We start from the raw sequence: 18,136 nt of genomic DNA, 5'->3' as shown, positions 1-18,136 counted from the left end.
TGCCTTTTGTCACTTTACCCCACTCCCTCTAGCATGTAAGCTCATTGAGCAGGGCCCTCATTCTCTCTGTTCCCGTGCGTCAAACTTGTCTGGTTACAATTACATGTTTGTTAGTCCACCTATTGTAAAGTGCTGCAGAATTTGTTGGCACTATATAAATAATAATAATAAAGAAGCTAAAAAGCCAATATAGTGAACTGTAGCCTACAGGACCACTAAAGATACCCAGACAATTTAATGCCAGTAAAGTGGTCTGGGTGTAGTGGGCAATGTTTCCAAAGCGAGGTTAAACACTCCTCTTGTCTTCCTGACAGCCACTAGAGGTGCTTCCCCTGTGAGAACAGAGTCAGACTCCATATTCTATCAAATGCTTCTCCTAAAGAGTGTTTGATTGGCTAAGCAGGTAGAGGTGGATATGGCCCTGCGATGTAAACCTTTCTAAAACAAACATGTCCACTGCACCCAGACCACTTAATTGAGCTTCCCTTAGTGTCCATTAACCTACACATTGCATAAAGATGGCTGCCTACCTGTATCCCTTTAAATGTGATATTTAGTAAAATTTGGAGCTCACAATGTGAATAAGAACTAGCAAAGCAATTGATATTACCTTGTACTAATCAGTGAATGTTGTGAGGTGCATCCTGTGTGCTAGCAAGGTCTAGTAAAAATACCTTGTATAAGATAATACAACTTCATCTTAATTTTACATATTGATGTAATCCATTGTAGGCATTGGTATTTAAATGCCAATTGCCAAATGCCAATGATCAAATTGTGCCTCTTGTATGCGTTACGATATACTCATGCTAACATCTTGAGATGTGATTTTATTAATCCATTCTGATAAATGAAACTACGGCCAAGTGCTGAATCATATATCCCATAATCCCCTACTTGAACAGAAGTTAATTGGATTTGCTCAGCGCTCATATAAAAAAATAGAACAGGATGGTTAGAATTGGCTGACAGGCATCCGCTACGTCATAGTCTGTGCAGGACTCACTGCAGATGGCTGCAAGATGTTTTAAAACGACAGCTTCGAAAGGCATTCAAAGTATCGTGGGAGTTGTAGTCCTTCAAAATATCATGGGAGTTGTAGTCCTTCAACATGTGCACCACTGATTTATAGGCTCAGTATACTTTCTGTTAATGTTTAGTTTTGTCATATTTTGCAATTGATTTTTAATAGGGGGATGGTTTCCAGTCTGGAGTGTCCCTTTAATGGCTTTTCCTGCTAGATCAATATTGTATTAATTTTCTGTTTACTATTCCTTATAAAGTTCAATGTATTCCACAGAACTGAATAGATGATACACATATGGATATGTGCAAAGCTAAAGCAAACAGTGTTAGTGCTAAGTATTTACCTTTTTTCCCTCTAAATGCAAACCGTAAAGTAAGCACTGTTTGGTGACACTAGAATCACAGAGGACATGGACAAAGGTCACAGCAATTTTGTTCATCCAGCCTGTTAGAGTGTTTCTATTCTACAAATAAAGCAATCTGTACACCTTTACGAGATGGAGAAGAGCTTTAAGGGTTTTATTTTAATAGTAAATAATATTAAGCCTGCTAACAGCACTTACAGATAAACTTTGTGTGCGTGTTCCAACGATGACCTTATCTCTGCTTTTATTTATTTTTTCATTGCGCATGGAAAAAAACTCTCCAGTGTTTATGAATATGTAAATTGTCATCAGACTTAGTGGCTGGGAATACTAAGGCACTCAAGAGGAATAAGAGGTATGAAAAGTATTGAGGGACAATAATAATAATAATAATAAAAACATAATAAGTTTCCTTTTTCAGTAGGTATAGATCAGTGGCCCTAAATTGTGTCACTGTGCTTGTTCAGGGTTTCCCCAAACAATTATTTTTCTATTTTTATTTTTATTTTATTTGAGCAATTCCTATATAGCACCTTTTATCTTAGAGCTCTTTGCCAAGACTAGCAAAAGTGTCATCAGTGAGTATGTGATGATATGGTCACCAAGCATGTCAAACTCAAAGTCTATCACGGGCCAAATCATTTATCATCGTTTATGTGGGCCGCAAAAAAAAAATTGTAAAGTTTTCATAGAAACTTAGGTTTATTTTGAAAAGTACAGTATAAAAAAAAATCCCCAGCACCCCCTCTACTAAATCCCAGTCCACCCCATATACCAAGTCCCAGCACCTCCCTCTAGCCAACAAGCAGACTCCACTCACATTGCCGCTGCCAGTATGTGACTTCGGAGCCCGGTCTCTGGTATACCCCAAATGGCGCCATCTGACATACTTGAAGTAAACTATCATTTGTAAAAGAATACAGAGTGTCCACTTGCAAAGACCTTGAAACTAGATCTTATGTAATGGTACTGTCTTCCGTGAGCTCCTGTAATCATTAATGGTGCATAGAACAATGTAATATTGTACAATTATCACACAGAACTATAGAATTGGCTAGAAAATGACTGGGCATTGCATATTTAGTATAATTTCAGAAATGTGAGCGCTGTTGTTCAAGACAGAACATTAGTAAAATCCAGAACTCTGTCTTGCAAAAAGAAAGGGGAACAATGGAGCTTGTCTTGGCAGGCAAACAGGACAGATGTTAAATTCTACAGTTTTGTATTCTGTTCAGATCTAATATGTCTATTCTATTACACACACCAATTTCAACAGAACCTCCAACATCCAAGCAAACCTGACAGACATCCAACAAAAAGCTATTAACAAACAAATCTAAAGATACTTTTCAGGCACCATCCGTCCACAATAATCCTATCCCCACTTTTATATGATGAGTGCAGAAACCGATATCGTCCCCAGATGTAAAACTTTCTATTACCTTGTCTGCTGTGACGGATCTACAACAACAAAAAATGGAGTGCGATAAGCCGAAAATTATACAAGATTTAGAGGTTGGATTATCCTTGCTGGAAAAATAGTCCGACTTTTGCTGAAGCTTTCAATGAGAACACATTGAAATCATGTTGCAGACAAAGTAACTCGATGGGATAGTCTTTAACTAAATATTGTCAGTTAGTGGAATACCAAAGATCTAAACCTTGTTCTCCTCCTGTGAGTCTATTTCTTGGCCTTGGTGCTCAGCAAGAGCTGTTTGGACTGCAGACACCACAACCCTAAACATAGAAAATTGACCCTTCGGTCACCAAGTCGTATAGATTTTGGTCTGAATAGTTTACTGTAAGTTTTGGTGACTTCCAGCCTTGATGGCCCCTTTACAAATGACAACCCACAGATATATAAATAACTAAAGCGTTTCTTCTTTGATGGACCTGTGCTCTTTTCCCCTTACTAATCCGTTAAAAAAAATTCCTATAGTTTACAAGCATATATTTTCTCAGATATATCCTACTGCAGTTTGAAAATGAGGGCAACCAACGAGAATGCGCGGGCAACCGTGGGTATTAGTCCAAAATTTAGCTGTAGAAAGTAATTGTTTCCTTGTTGTTCACGCCAGATCACCTTGGATTAGAGCTGACAGGGAGCCCTTACATTGACTAGATTGGTAGATTATGTAGTGAGGGTATATGATACAAACCATGCTGCTGCTTATCTAATCCTCAGATTAGTATAGGTTTTTTAACCATAAAAGTACCAGCATCAACTCTTCAAAGCTATGTAGCCAATTAAGCTCTAGAGTGTCAGGATTACAATATCTACCCACGCAGAACTTGGATCTGGCCACGCTGAACACCAATAGAGAGCTAAATATGAAACCGGAGAACAACCAAAGTCAGGAATATAGAAGTAAAGGAAAACGAGAAAAAAAGTCAATGTCCGCATTACAGAAATACAGAGCTGTGAAACAAGCCAAGCTCAAATGCCAGATAATCACAGAACAGAAATAATTCACTAAGCAGGAATCAAACGTAAATCACAATAGGGCAAACTTCAGGTCAAGAGAAGGGGCTTAGGTCGTGTCCTCCTATTGGTCCTTGTAATTTCTGCCATGCAAAAACATGCAACATCTTCGTCGAAGAGATGACGTAGATAAACTTGAAATATAAATGCAGAGAGAGTTGGCAGTATTTCGCATCAGTATCAATGAAGGAATTTGAAGGGTGATGCAAGGAAGGCTTCTAGGCAGAAATCAGTGCCAAAAATTTACGTGGGGAAGGCACAAAGGCAGAAACCGGTGTGAAAAGCTGAAGCCAAGGTGGTTAATTCTAGATCATTAGCTTTTGTAGAAGTGTTGTTGTTCGTCTGTCGATTCTTTGAGGACCACCCAGTCATCTGTGAATTGCAAGTGCAGACTCTTTGTGTGTGCACAGGTGGCTAACAAGGCCAATCCTTGCGTGGAATATCTGATGACAGATGGAACAGCAGTGAAGGAGGACATCATAGACACGGTTACTGGCACGTGCCTTTCTAGCTTGCCTCTCGTGTTCTGCTGCAGCCATCCTTTTGGCCTAGCACTTTTTGACACAAGAGAGTGCCATGTCATCTGATGTGTATTGCGCTCTGTTCCGAAAAGTCAGAGTTGAGGTCAAGTGGTTTGAGGGCGACATTGAGAGCTTCTTTAAAGTGCTTCTTTTAACCCTCTTGGGACCACTGTCTTTGTTGCGGCTCGCCATAAAAAGTTTCTTTGATAGCCGATGGTCTGCCATACGAACTACATGCCCTGCCCAGCATAACAGCGACTACATCAAGATGGTAAAGATGCTAGGTAGGTTTGCTTGTGCAAGTACCTTAGTGTCCAGAATCTTGTCCTGCCTGTGTACCTTGAGGATTTTTCTGAGGCTTGTTTTGTGGAAGTGTTTCAGCTTCTTGACCAGACTGTTCAAGTTTCGATGGCGTAGAGCAGTGTGAAGAAAATGACCACCCTATATATATATTCGGCTTTCTCTGGATGGTGATACCTCTTCTATTCCAGACATTGTCATGCAATCTGACAACGCTTGCACTGGTTCTTGTGATCCTGATATTCACCTCACTGTCCTGAATCTGTTCACTACAATTAATCTCTGGCCATCAATGGTGATGTTGGGCTGAATCTAGGACTCCCAATTATTTTATTGAATATAGGACTTCCCTGGGGCAGCTGATGCAAATCTTTTCTAATATTTGTGTTGATCAATAGAGCAAAGTTTGCGCAGGCATTGGAAAAACTTATCGACACTGCATTTCATGTCAACTTCTGAGCAAGTACTGAGGGCACAGTCATCAGCAAACAGGAAATCTCTGTTAATATCTGTCATGACCTTTTTGCATGAAGTTTCCTTGCGTTAAACAGTTGACTGTTAGTCAGCATTGAAAAAAACCTGATGCTGAAAAGTGTAGGTGCCAGGGCACAACCCTGCTTTAAAATGTTTGTAACAGGAAACCGCTCAGATGACTTGCCATTATCCTGGACCTGTGCTTGCAGGCCTTCAGGGAGTTGTTGGACCATGAAGATAAACTTGGGTATACATATTTGGCCATGATGTACCACAGATTTCCTCTACAAAATTTATCGAAAGCCTTGGTCAGGTCATCGTAAGTGGAGAAGATGTTGGAGTTCTGCTCCTGACACTTCTCTTGCAGTTCTCTCGCAGAAAACACCATGCCAATGGTCCCATGCTCTTTCCCGAATCCATACTGGCTTTCTGGCAGAAGTCCCTGGTCAAGGTTTGCACTGTTAGGCGATTCAGAATGACCCTGGCAAATATATTGTCTGGGATAGAGAGTAAAGATATACCTCTACAGTTATCACAGGCCCTTTCCTCAGATGTACAATGGAGGCATCTTTGAACTCCTTTCTGGCCCAGGGGGCATTGTCTCCTGTTGCCACATGAGTAGGCACAGGTGATGAAGTCTTACAGTCAAGGCACTGCCACCTTCCTTGTATAACTCACCTGGGATTGAATCCGAGCCAAGAGCTTTGCCATGAGAGAGGACATGGATCGCTTTCCGAGTCTCTAACAAAGTAAGCGGTTTATTCGATGATATGTTAATGAGCTCTTGCGGAATACTATCAACGGCTTCATCATTGATGGACGAAAGACGATTCAAAAAGTAATCGAAGAATTCGTCCTACGTTTTAAGAATCTAATCCTGGTCAGTGACCAAAATCTACCCATCAGCAATGGGGAAGCGGGATGATCCAGATGATATGGGTCCGTACACTTCTTTCAGGGCGTCATAGAAATTCTTTGTTATGATTGTCAGCTTCTCTGCTGCGACAAGTGTCTTGCATCTTATGGAGTTTTAGCTGTATTGGCCTCCGAATGTTGGACTTTGAGTTATTAAGGTTGGCTCAATGAAGGCGATGCTTTTCTTCCAACTTCTTCTTGATCTCATCGCAGTTCTCATCAAACCAGTTTTTATGCTTTTCTAGTTGAGGGTCGCAGGATCTTGTAGAACTACATCTATCATGACATTGGTTATACTTAGCTGGAGATCTTTCTTTTGGCCACCATGTTTTAGAGTCACTCCTCCAGCATCTACAGTGTTAAAGAGGAAAGAAGGTATAATAAGTGCTCGTAATAATTTGCTGATGATACACAGCAACAATCCATCAAGCTGCATCTGTTTTTCGGAAAGTAATTAATCCTCATTCTACGCTATTCTGTGTGTATTGCAAATACTCTTACCACCCCCACTCCTCCTTTCCCAAAAAGGCCCATAAACACGCTATATGTACTTAATAATTTCTGTAGTGCTCAGGTTTCCTGATACGTTTGCATAAAGCAGCTTAGACAATATTTCCTAATGGAGTCTACTTTCAGATAATAAGCCTATTTGTCATATCTCTGATAAACTAACCTTTAGTAAATGCTTAGAAACTGTATCAATAAGGAAGTCGAAGACTCACCTGTAGCCAGGAAACCCCTCTTGCCAACTCCTGTTTTATCAGTTACTAGAATGCTGGGCTAGAGGATAAAAGTTAATTAGCTTAGAGTCATTGTTAAAATAAGGAGCTGTTTGGTAACAAAGTAGCCCGGACAAGCCACTGCAAAATGCACAAAGCTTGTTATTTATTTTTTCTTGTTTACAAAGAGTTTGTATTATTCAGAATATGATTTGATTGTTCATTCATATTTTTATACATATATTGGTAAATTTATGCCGTTTAGTATTTATCTAAAGTGACCTTATTTTTAGTGTGCGTGTGTGTGTGTGTTAGTGTTTGTTATATACAACTTTGAAACCAGAACCAATGCCATGCTAACGAGACCCAAAAGCTCAAAACGTTAGTCATTGACTGGTTTCTAGTCACTTTTGGACCATAACTTATGCAGTTTAATATTTATTTTTAATTTTTAAAGTTGTTTTAACAAAGTTCCATTACAAAAAGTACTTGCAAAAATGCAGGGTGAAGTCTGAAACGCGATGACCGCCTCTGATCATTTGTGCTCGGGCTGGGAATTCTGGGATAGTTGTGGAAACTTGATAGATTTTTATTTTCACTATATACAGATACACACACGTACACGATATTATATAACAATATGGCAATTGAAGATATTTTGGCACACTGTCTGCTCCAAGCGCGCATATATATATATATATTTATTTATTTCCGTGTCAATCCTATAATTGTTGTAACAGAATAATAGCAATTCCTGAACAAACATGTTATCATTGTATCTTATAAACACATACATGCCAACTGTCCTGTATCCCTTAGAACAATCCTATTTCCAAACGCTTTACCCGCTGTTCCAGGCATTTTTGTTTTTGTTTTCCCCCTTTGGAATAAAAGAAAGGAAAGCCCCTAAAAGCTCTGCGTGACAGGTGACCAAACGCCAGGCATCTCTTTATCGGTAGCTAAGGTTGGCAGGAGAGCAGTTGGCCCAACATACATTATGATGATGTTGACTGGCATATGCATCTTTTCCTACTCCACGTATCGGCAATAACATACATTGTATCATTATCCTCAGGTTGGATTTCACATTTCCCAGTGACGGACACAAAATACATTTCTCCGATTCACACTTGCCAACTACAGATCTGACAACGCTATAGAAAAACTGGTGCTATTATAATAACTGAATTTAGACATGCCTGGAAATGTGATTTATTGGTTTAGTGGTACTTTAGCTCATTTAGGGTATAGTATGCTGAATTTTGCGTGCGCGTACATATATTGACCCAGCTATTACATTGCTTAGTTTCCATACTTTGTTTGCATTATATTTATTATAGTGTACACACAATATATTAAAACCTATAAAATAACTGAGGTGTGGTTGCTAAAAGGCTTTCCTGTGTTCTAAAGTGTATTTTGATTGCAATCTCAGTGGCACACGGCGGGCTCTAAGGTATAATGATCAGGTGTACTTTGTGTAGCAGCTCATTAACTATGTGTTAATTATCTGTGATTATTATTTAAATGCAATGGCGGTTTCATTACATCCTGCATTGTGAAGGTGTAAGTGAGCCAGATATAATTAAGCTAGCCCAGTTTCTCAAGCAGTCACCTACAACCCTTTCAAATCTGCCGAACTTGAGGTGCGTCCCTCTTTCTCCCATCGGAGAAAGAGAGAAAGAGTTGCATTCAATCTCACAGACCAGCTGGATTTGTAAAGATTGATGGGTTTAACTAGACGTTGCTGTCTGAGAACCAAGGCCTCCTTATCTGTTAAAATAAGATAATCAAGAGAAAAGGCCATTCTATTTAACACCCCTTTAAATTGATCTCATATTAGCAGTGTAAAAAGAAATGGGGAAAAAAATGTAATGCTAATGTTAATAAAAAGATATGCTTACCTTTATAAAATATTAATCAAAGAGACAATATTTCGACTGGAACACAAAGCCTGACGTAAGCCAAAGGCTGGCTAGATACAATAGGAGTTGAAGTCATAAAGAGCCAAACAGACTGGGGGGGGGGGAGGCTTGGTATTATTCTTTACATTTTGGATAAAGCATTAAACATTTAAACTAAAAGAGTCAGAGTAGATTCTGAAGAACCTGCACGCAAAGTTTATTTGAAATTATTTCTTAGTTTTTAACGGATTTATTAACATTGATTGTAGCTAAGATTTCAGAATTCTGGATTTTATGTCAGACTGACTTTACCTGATCTCGCTTGAATGCAGACATGCTACAGTTACTCATCCCCTTAAGGACCGATGACAGTCTGTGCTGTCATAACAATCTGTTCTTTAAAGTGAACCTGTCGTGCCAGGTTTTTAACGTAAGCTAGAACAAAGCAGTAAACATATCATTAATCGTAAATATAAATGATATGTTTATATTAGGAACTGTTAGATACATAGCTCCTGTCCAGCATTCCAGTGCTGGGATTGTCGGAGTTACACTATCCCCGTCATGAATCCCAGCTTAGAGAGAATAGAATAACAGGTGGGGGTGTCACTGTATTTTTAAATCTATAGATTGGCTAGTTTGCTACCCCCTTGTATAGGGGTATTTAGCCAATACAAGAGAATTGTACTTAAATTACAAATGTCATCAATTTCTCACTAATTTTATTACATTAATTTTTTTTTTTTTAAATGTATATATTATTATTATTTTTTTAAATTTCACTTCATCTGGCTGAGCGGCCATGTTGGGTCAGATTGTTCTCGGACCAACTGCTGCTCAGCCAAACTTGCCTGCTGCTGTAATAACGCTGTGAGAACCTGCAGCAGCAGCAAGCAAGTTAGATTGAGCTGCCATTGGTCCGATAATATTGTTAGTGTGAGTGTGAACAAATATGGTTATTTAGCCCGATAAACAACAAAAATAAAATCATGAGAAGCGGAAATTTCGTGTCGGTTATCTCTTAATAAAGTTGCCTCGGAGAGTGAATTAAGCACTTGAAAATCCAGTTTGTCATTCTGTGGCTTTCTTTCATATATACAACAATAAAAAAAGAACACTTTGGGATTTTAATCAGTTGGCTATTTTTAACTGAATTGATAAAGCCGTACAGATCATGGTATTTGTTTGTTATAACACTGTACATTTATTAAGACATTCCCACAGTGGGTATAGATATATTATGGGCATAATCAAAGACTATGTAGGTAGGTAATTCTCCACCATTATACACATACAGTATTTTGACAGGTGCAATCATATGTCGCATATTAAAAATATATATGTTTCATTTTTTTATTTTATTAAAACTTTACTGTCACACACTGTCTCAATCTATTCTCAGTCCCTCACCCTGGCATAAGGGTTAGGGGACGTGGAGAAAGGTCAAAATGACATGCACAGCCGGATCTTTGACTCTCAACAATCTCATTCACCCTGTGACATGTATATCCCTATCCTATTCTGAGCCTACACGTCCCAGTCTGCCCAAGGTTGTTGGGAGTTGCAATCCCAAGCAGCAGGTATGAGGAGACAGAAATTGATTGTTTCAGTCTCTTCCGCACAATAGCATCATTGAGAGAAAGCAGAATTAAAGGCATAAACTGCAAGTGCCTACTTCAAAAATATTTCACCGCCCCTCAAATTCAAGAGGGGAATGTTAGACCTCCAATTTAATGTATACATAAAAACTCGCATGAAAGCCTGTTAAATGTTCTTACTTGTAATTAGATTTGTGCCTTCAAGCAATTCAAATTTCAGCCATGAGATCGTTTCGGGAAAAACTATTTCAAACGAACCAAAATGCTGCAAAAATTGGCTAATTAGTGTACTACAAATTATATACATAACACGTATATTATGCAGATATTTTGCAGTATGGTAATAGGCGTATGTCTCCGACGTTCGGTTCACAGATTAATTAAGAAGTAGTAACAGAGAAGGAAATATAGGAAAAGTAGTAAAATAAAACTCTGTATATGTTTTTTCAATATGTAATCTGTAGATTTATTTATTTTTTACTGCTTCTCATTCCACCCCATCCCCCTCAATTGTGGGAAAAAATGATCTGTGAATCTATGGATGTCTCCTAACTATCAAGCTATCAACCAAACAAAATGGCTCGTTCATTTCTCGTTTTGTTTGTTTTGTGATTCTGGCATATGGCGTTTCAGAGTTACGCACTTCATACGTATTGCAGATCACCCAGAATTTGGAGGAATCTCAATTAAGTTAAAACCAAATGTACAAGTCTATTTGTCCGAGATGTATGAGCCCAGGGAAATTTACAGCCCTCTATATGTGTCTTCGTTTTTTTTTTTCCCAGTAGAAAATCTTTTATGTCTTTCATTATGCTAATAATGATTCTGTAAAACTGAGCCGTATGTGCTTCTCTCCTCAGCCCCAGTTGTGAGATGACCTGTGATTACCACCAGCTACTTGAGTCTATCCAGCGGGTAATTCACGAGGGAGGTTACGATGGATCTAATCCCCAGGTATTAAGCACCTTTGGTATCTGCTGTAATCATGTATCTAATTCTGGTGTGAAATCTCTCGAGGGTGGGGGCAGCATTTGGAATGTCTTGGAAAAAAAGGAACAGTGAGCAAGTTGTTTCTTAGCTCTAGCAAAACTAAACATGGAGCAGGGGAGAAGTCACGGTAGTTCAAATGTTAATACATACGCTGAGCCTTGCTCATTTCTCAGCGGACTCGACAAGACTGCAGACGCACTCAACCATACTCCTAAAATATGCTTATCCTCAATATTTTTGCTAATGGCTGATTAGCTGCACACGGCGTCTACGGAGAGCAGTAACGCTGCTGCATTCACAGCAACATGGAATAATGAAAGCGTAAATTGAATCTTCCATTGCAAAAGTGTGAATTTGCATTTTTAATTGCCAATGAGTAGCAGTTGTCTGTAATCGGGTAGTTCCACGTTGACAGTACATTGGTAACCTGCAGTTTTAACCCTTTAGTTGGCACGATCGCTAAGAGTTTGTATCAGTTTTAACCCTTTAGTTGGCACGATCGCTAAGAGTTTGTATCGTTACTGTATAATAGTTCATGGTAGATTTTGCACGTGTTTCTTTCAATAATAGATTTGTTTCCTGTTTGAGGTGGTGAATCATAGGGAGCAGAAACTATAGGTGGCCCTTATGTAGCAGCAACCGTAAGTCCATAAGTGTTGGACTGCAAGTCACATATCACTAAGACAGAGCCTCGCTTCCTGTGGATGATGGAGTTACTCATGTTTTGAAATGAATGTAGAATTCCTTAACCATATCAATTGCAAAGGACAGAACAATCGGTTACTTTACTAGTTGCAAAACCAAGCTCAGAGCTCCAATATATTCAATGTATGTTGTATGAAGTATGGTTTGATCTGGCAACATGGTTAACCACAAAGTGGAGTTCCGGGCGCCCGTCCGCTTGGCCCATCTGCCTCCTCCTCTGTCCCCTGCGAAAGCCTTTCCCTTGTGCGACAGCCTCCCATTGAGAGAAATGCTTTACATACCTTATCTCTGGCTCAGGGTATTTAGCTTTTATTAACTACCTTTGCCCAATGCTACAGACTCTGTTGGCGCTATATAAATGGCAATAATAATAATGCATTTCACAGTTTCTTTTCATTTATTGCCCGTTTTTATTTGATCAATCTCCATATCAGACAGTAAACGGTCTAATATTTCTACAATGTAAACTGAATTTGTTTTGTGTTCTCGTTTGAGAAGCAGTCTAATGCTAAGTTTAATAAACAGTCCAGTTCCTCAAGAACAATTGTCTCACGAGAGAGCTCCCTAAAAGCTTCATCAACTTGACCTGTCCACCATGTGGTTTGAAGTCTTTGCTGCAGTTACAGCCTTCAGAAACAAATATCTGGGATGTTACGATTACTTTCCATGACTGCACACTGTACCCAAATATATTTGTTGCACCTTTTTATTGTTTTATATTATTCCTGCAATTCTGCATATAGTGACTTTAAATGCTTTCACCTGAAGTTTTCTCCTGCTTAGTGTCTTTCATCCAAGAATTTTGCCCACAACGTGCGCTTATGATGAATATCAACGTGCTCATTTAGCTTCACTGCTCAAATTTCAGTCTACTGAGACTCGTGGGCAAAGCATGCCTTTCTGTTGGTGGCAGTGCACCTCTGGAGAAGTAAATTGGTCCCTGACAGGAACCTCTCCCCGCTTGCTGTGGTAGCTATAGTAACAGGCATGTCATAACATTTCCCACAGTATCGCTCCTTCGCAGCACAATGACAGAGCGTCTTAAAAACCAAGGCAATTCTTCTGAAGAGTTACGCTCACTTTTATATCTAGTGTTAGTTATGAATCCTGTGTTTCTTGCAGGAGTGTAGGTTATTGACTGAGACGTGGCTTTGTATTCAAATGCAACAATGTAAATCATCACATATAAGAAGGTGCCTGTGATACTATTTTATTTTAGAGCCTGTAATTGACAATAATGAAGAAGGATACAAGGTTATTTCGGAACCCATGAGTTGTGGGAAGTTGATAGTTGTGTTGTAAAATGTTTGGGCAAATAGGAGAGTTGGACATTTATTTTCCAGCTCTGATATTTTAATCTGAAGTTTACATGTTAGTTTCCAAGTGATAAAAGAGACATTCCGGGCACCGGAATACCAGCTACACCAAGCAAATAATATAGAGCACGAAATAAGCCTCTCATTATGTCTTTCTTTGGGTTATATCTAAAAACAGCGTGCAAAAGCTGTGGATCTCTTGTCTGCGGGTATTGCAAGCCCTCCCCTTTGTTCCCCGCCCAGACTTTCTGTGACTGTCCAATCACAGCCTTCCCAATACAGCCCAATTGCAAGGCAGGCGCTTTGAGCAATTGCTGCCTCTTGAGTTTAGCTCCACTGAGCCAAATAATAAGGAATTGACCAGACCGATTGTCTGACATCCAGGGGGATGTAAGAAGGTTGTCTTAAAATCTGCACTTTATTTAGAATGAAAAAAGAGGACACATTCTTCACACATAAAGCACTCGAGCAAACTAAAGTGCTTTAAGTGTTTGCTTTTAAAGGAAAACTATAGGATAGAAATACAAACGTGTATTCCTGATCCTATCGGGTTAAAAACACTATGTAGCCCCTCCCCTCCCTCCAGTCCCTTAAATAAGTAGAAAACTCCCCATTATTCCAGCGCCCTGCAGTTCCCCGATCATCAGAATTGAGGATACCAGCCAATCCATTGCTTTCTCATTGAAAAGCATTGAGAGGCTATTGTGCATGCGCAGCAAAACGCTGCGTTCCACCAATCATTATATTCTCATAGAGACCCATTAACTCAATGCATTTCTATGGAGATAGTTCAGCATGGAGAGGCTGAACGTCCGTGCTGCACACCCAGGAAGCACCTCTGGCGTCCGTCTGAGGAGTGGACTGTGAAAAGGCAGTGTTTGCATTAAAAAGCCTGCAGGAACTGACTTTACTAACCAGAACCACTACAATAAGCTGTAATAGTTCTGGTGACTATAGCGTCCCTTTAGCCACATGTCATGTGTCCTTAAGGGGTTAAGGGTTTGTGGCATATGCATGGTGTGCCTGTTAAAATCAATTGGGAAGATGTCGGCTAAGGCATGCCATCCACTTCCTGTGCTCTGGAGAAGCTGCAGAATTGCAGCACGTTGGATCGCATTCAGTGTTGAGTTTTTATTAACACTTTTGTGTCTGTTTCAGTGTATTTTAGCCATTTTCAGCCAAAATGGGTGTTGGGGCTATTTCATGCCTGGAGTGTTCCTTTTTTATTTACTTATACAGGTCAGTTTCTGCAGCAGTTACTTCTTGGCTTATATTATAGAGATCAATATACCGTATATACTCGAGTATAAGCCGAGTTTTTCAGCCCATTTTTTGGGCTGAAAAACCCCAACTCGACTTATACTCGAGTCAAGGTCTGTATTGTGGCAATTTACATTGCCATAATACAGACTGGGGCTGGCAGAGCTGTTACTTACCTCTCCTGCAGCTCCTGTCAGCTCCCTCCTCCTCCGCGCCGGTCCATTCAGCACCTCTGTCAGCTCCTAGTGTAAGTCTCGCGAGAGCCGCGGGGTCATAGTGCGGCTCTCGCGAGACTTACAGTGTGAGCTGACAGAGGTGCTGAACGGACCGGCGCGGAGGAGGAGGGAGCTGACAGGAGCTGCAGGAGAGGTAAGTAACAGCTCTGCCAGCCCCCTCCTACACAGTGCCCATCCACTGGACCACCAGGGAGTGAGAGCCCCCCTCCCTGCCATGTATCAAGCAGGGAGGGGGGACGGAAACAAATAAAAATTATAATAAAATAATCATATAAAAATGCCCACCCCCCACCAAGGCTCTGCATCACACACACACACTGCACTCATACACACACACACACACACACTGCACTCATACACACACACACACACACACACACTGCACTCATACACACACACACTGCATTCATACACACACTGCATTCATACACACACACTGCACTCATACACACACTGCACTCATACACACACTGCACTCATACACACACACTGCACTCATACACACACACTGCACTCATACACACACACTGCACTCATACACACACACTGCACTCATACACACACACTGCACTCATACACACACACTGCACTCATACACACACACTGCACTCATACACACACACTGCACTCATACACAGACACTGCACTCATACACAGACACTGCACTCATACACAGACACTGCACTCATACACACACACTGCACTCATACACACACACTGCACTCATACACACACACTGCACTCATACACACACACTGCATTCTCATACACACACACACTGCATTCTCATACACACACACACTGCATTCTCATACACACACACACTGCATTCTCATACACACACACACTGCATTCTCATACACACACACACTGCATTCTCATACACACACACACTGCATTCTCATACACACACACACTGCATTCTCATACACATACTGCACTCATACACACACACTGCATTCATTATATACACACACTGTAAATAAATATTCAATTAATATAATTTTTTTAGGATCTAATTTTATTTAGAAATTTACCAGTAGCTGCTGCATTTCCCACCCTTGTCTTATACTCGAGTCAATAAGTTTTCCCAGTTTTTTGGGGTAAAATTAGGGGCCTCGGCTTATATTCGGGTCGGCTTATACTCGAGTATATACGGTAACTAGACAAAATAGTTTTTAGTAATAGTATAGTTAAAGGACCACTCTAGGCACCCAGACCACTTCAGCTTAATGAAGTGGTCTGGGTGCCAGGTCCTTCTAGGATTAACCCATTTTTTCATAAACATAGCCGTTTCAGAGAAACTGCTATGTTTGTGAATGGGTTAAGCCTTCCCCTATTTCCTCTAGTGGCTGTCTCATTGACAGCCGCTAGAGGCGCTTGCGTGATTCTCACTGTGATTTTCACAGTGAGAGCACGCAAGCGTCCATAGGAAAGCATTATGAATGCTTTCCTATGTGACCGGCTGAATGCGCGCGCAGCTCGTGCCGCGCGTGCGCATTCAGCCGACGGGGAGGAGGAGAACTCTCCGCCCACCGCTGGAAAAAGGTACGTTTTCCCCTTTCCAGAGCCCGGCGGGAGTGGGTCCCTGAGGGTGGGGGCACCCTCAGGGCACTCTAGTGCCAGGAAAACGAGTATGTTTTCCTGGCACTAGAGTGGTCCTTTAATAGTACTATACTAGTAGAGAGATATTCTGTTGGTTCTGACAGTGACTAACTACTCTTTATTTAGTGTAAATGATAGGATATTTTAGGGATTCTGCTGATGTACCTAGAATAGAGGATAAAACATAGTGCAAATATTGTTTGATACTCAAAGGTAGTGTACTGGTATATATGCACTCACAAATTCCAAATGGATTAGCGTTTTAAAGGTGCCGCCCCACGATGTAGATGGGGGGTATCGATCAGTATTCCTCCTCGAGTGGTAGCCAATGGGGTGTCAGGGTCAGCTAGATGATTCAAAACAGACTCCGACCAAAAGAATCCTTCCAAGGCAATTTATTCACTCATAAAATCAGGAGGTGTACAAAATAAATAAAAACAAATATAAAGATAAAACAGGTCACCGGTCCTACGCGTTTCGTCCTTGTACAAAAGGACTTCCTCAGGGACCTTTTCAATAAAACCAGCAGTAGCATGTACAATGGTTGGCAATGGCATCCTAAAAAACGCTAACACATGAAATCTTATATAGGGCTAGTCCCTCCAAGTCATTGGTGGAATAGTGGGTGTCTTCTTTCCTCTCACATTCATTCGTTGCCCGGTATTTTCTTCAGGTGTAGATTCTTGCCGGAGATTCCAATTCCTCCTCGTGTAGTTTTCCTATCACTTCCGCATACGTCACGCGTTACGTTCCGGTCACGTGACCCGCATGCGTTCCACACTCGGGAAAAATAACATGGCCGTGCGTTCCACCATAAAAAGAGATGAGTCCATTTATTACTTGATGGTACTTGAGAATCTAAACGAGAGGGCTGTTACACATTGCATACAAAGTACCCATAATGCTAATAAGAACATTAATATATCCTCTATAACTTGTAATAGAAACGGAAAAATATGAAAAAATGAATGCAACAACTTCCTATCCAAGTGTGCATACAAATATAATTCTAAAGTTATATATCACAAATTTATTTTATATCATATACCATTAGGAATTAATAGTTTGTGAATTCTTAAAATACCTTTTAAACCAATGATTAATGTGAATATATAGCTATAATTTTTAAATTTTTCATTTTAAAGTGACATATCCATATTTGCATTTGCATGTTGTGTTTAACATAGTTTATTTCTCGTGCCTAATCGCAATCCATAATTGCATGTGCATATAGTGTTTAACATAATTTATTTCTCTTGCCTAATCGTAAGACTAGTGTGCTCGAATCTCAGAAATAACTTATCTATATAAGAAGAGAATATATATATCTCTCTCTTTAACTCAGTTAATCCTAAAAACAAATGATATCCATATCAGTTAATCCTAAAAACAAATGATATCCATATCTACATTCAGTCCCCTTGGTGTAAGGGTGCCCAGTCTATGAATCCAATAGGACTCTCTTTTGGCCAAACGCTTTTCCCTGTTCCCCCCTCTCCAGTGTGGTTGAATTTGTTCCATCCCCATGCACCGTAAACCTTTTAAAAAGAATTGTGGGCAATTGTTGCAATGGAGAGGAACAGAGTGGGTCTCAAGTTTTTTCTTGATGTTGTTAATATGTTCAAGAAGCCTCACTTTTAAGCACCTCTTAGTGCGTCCAACATACTGACTACCACACGGACACTGAAGCAAATAGACCACAAAGTCCGAGCGGCAGCCA

The 18,136-nt window shown here is 40.1% G+C and overlaps 1 protein-coding gene across 1 annotated transcript in view; it reads left to right on the top strand.

Moving 5' to 3' along the window:
* ELP4 (elongator acetyltransferase complex subunit 4) overlaps positions 1–18,136 on the top strand; it is a 228,612-nt gene that overhangs the window by 90,017 nt on the left and 120,459 nt on the right. The window contains exon 6 of the mRNA XM_063438894.1: positions 11,165–11,258. Coding sequence (XP_063294964.1) covers positions 11,165–11,258 — 94 coding nt within the window. The remainder of the gene's footprint in view (positions 1–11,164; positions 11,259–18,136) is intronic.

This window comes from Pelobates fuscus, chromosome 12 (assembly GCF_036172605.1).
Source record: "Pelobates fuscus isolate aPelFus1 chromosome 12, aPelFus1.pri, whole genome shotgun sequence".
Classification (NCBI taxonomy): Eukaryota; Metazoa; Chordata; class Amphibia; order Anura; family Pelobatidae; genus Pelobates; species Pelobates fuscus.
Note: the sequence above shows the minus strand (reverse complement) of the source record. Positions and strands in the feature narration are given on the sequence as shown.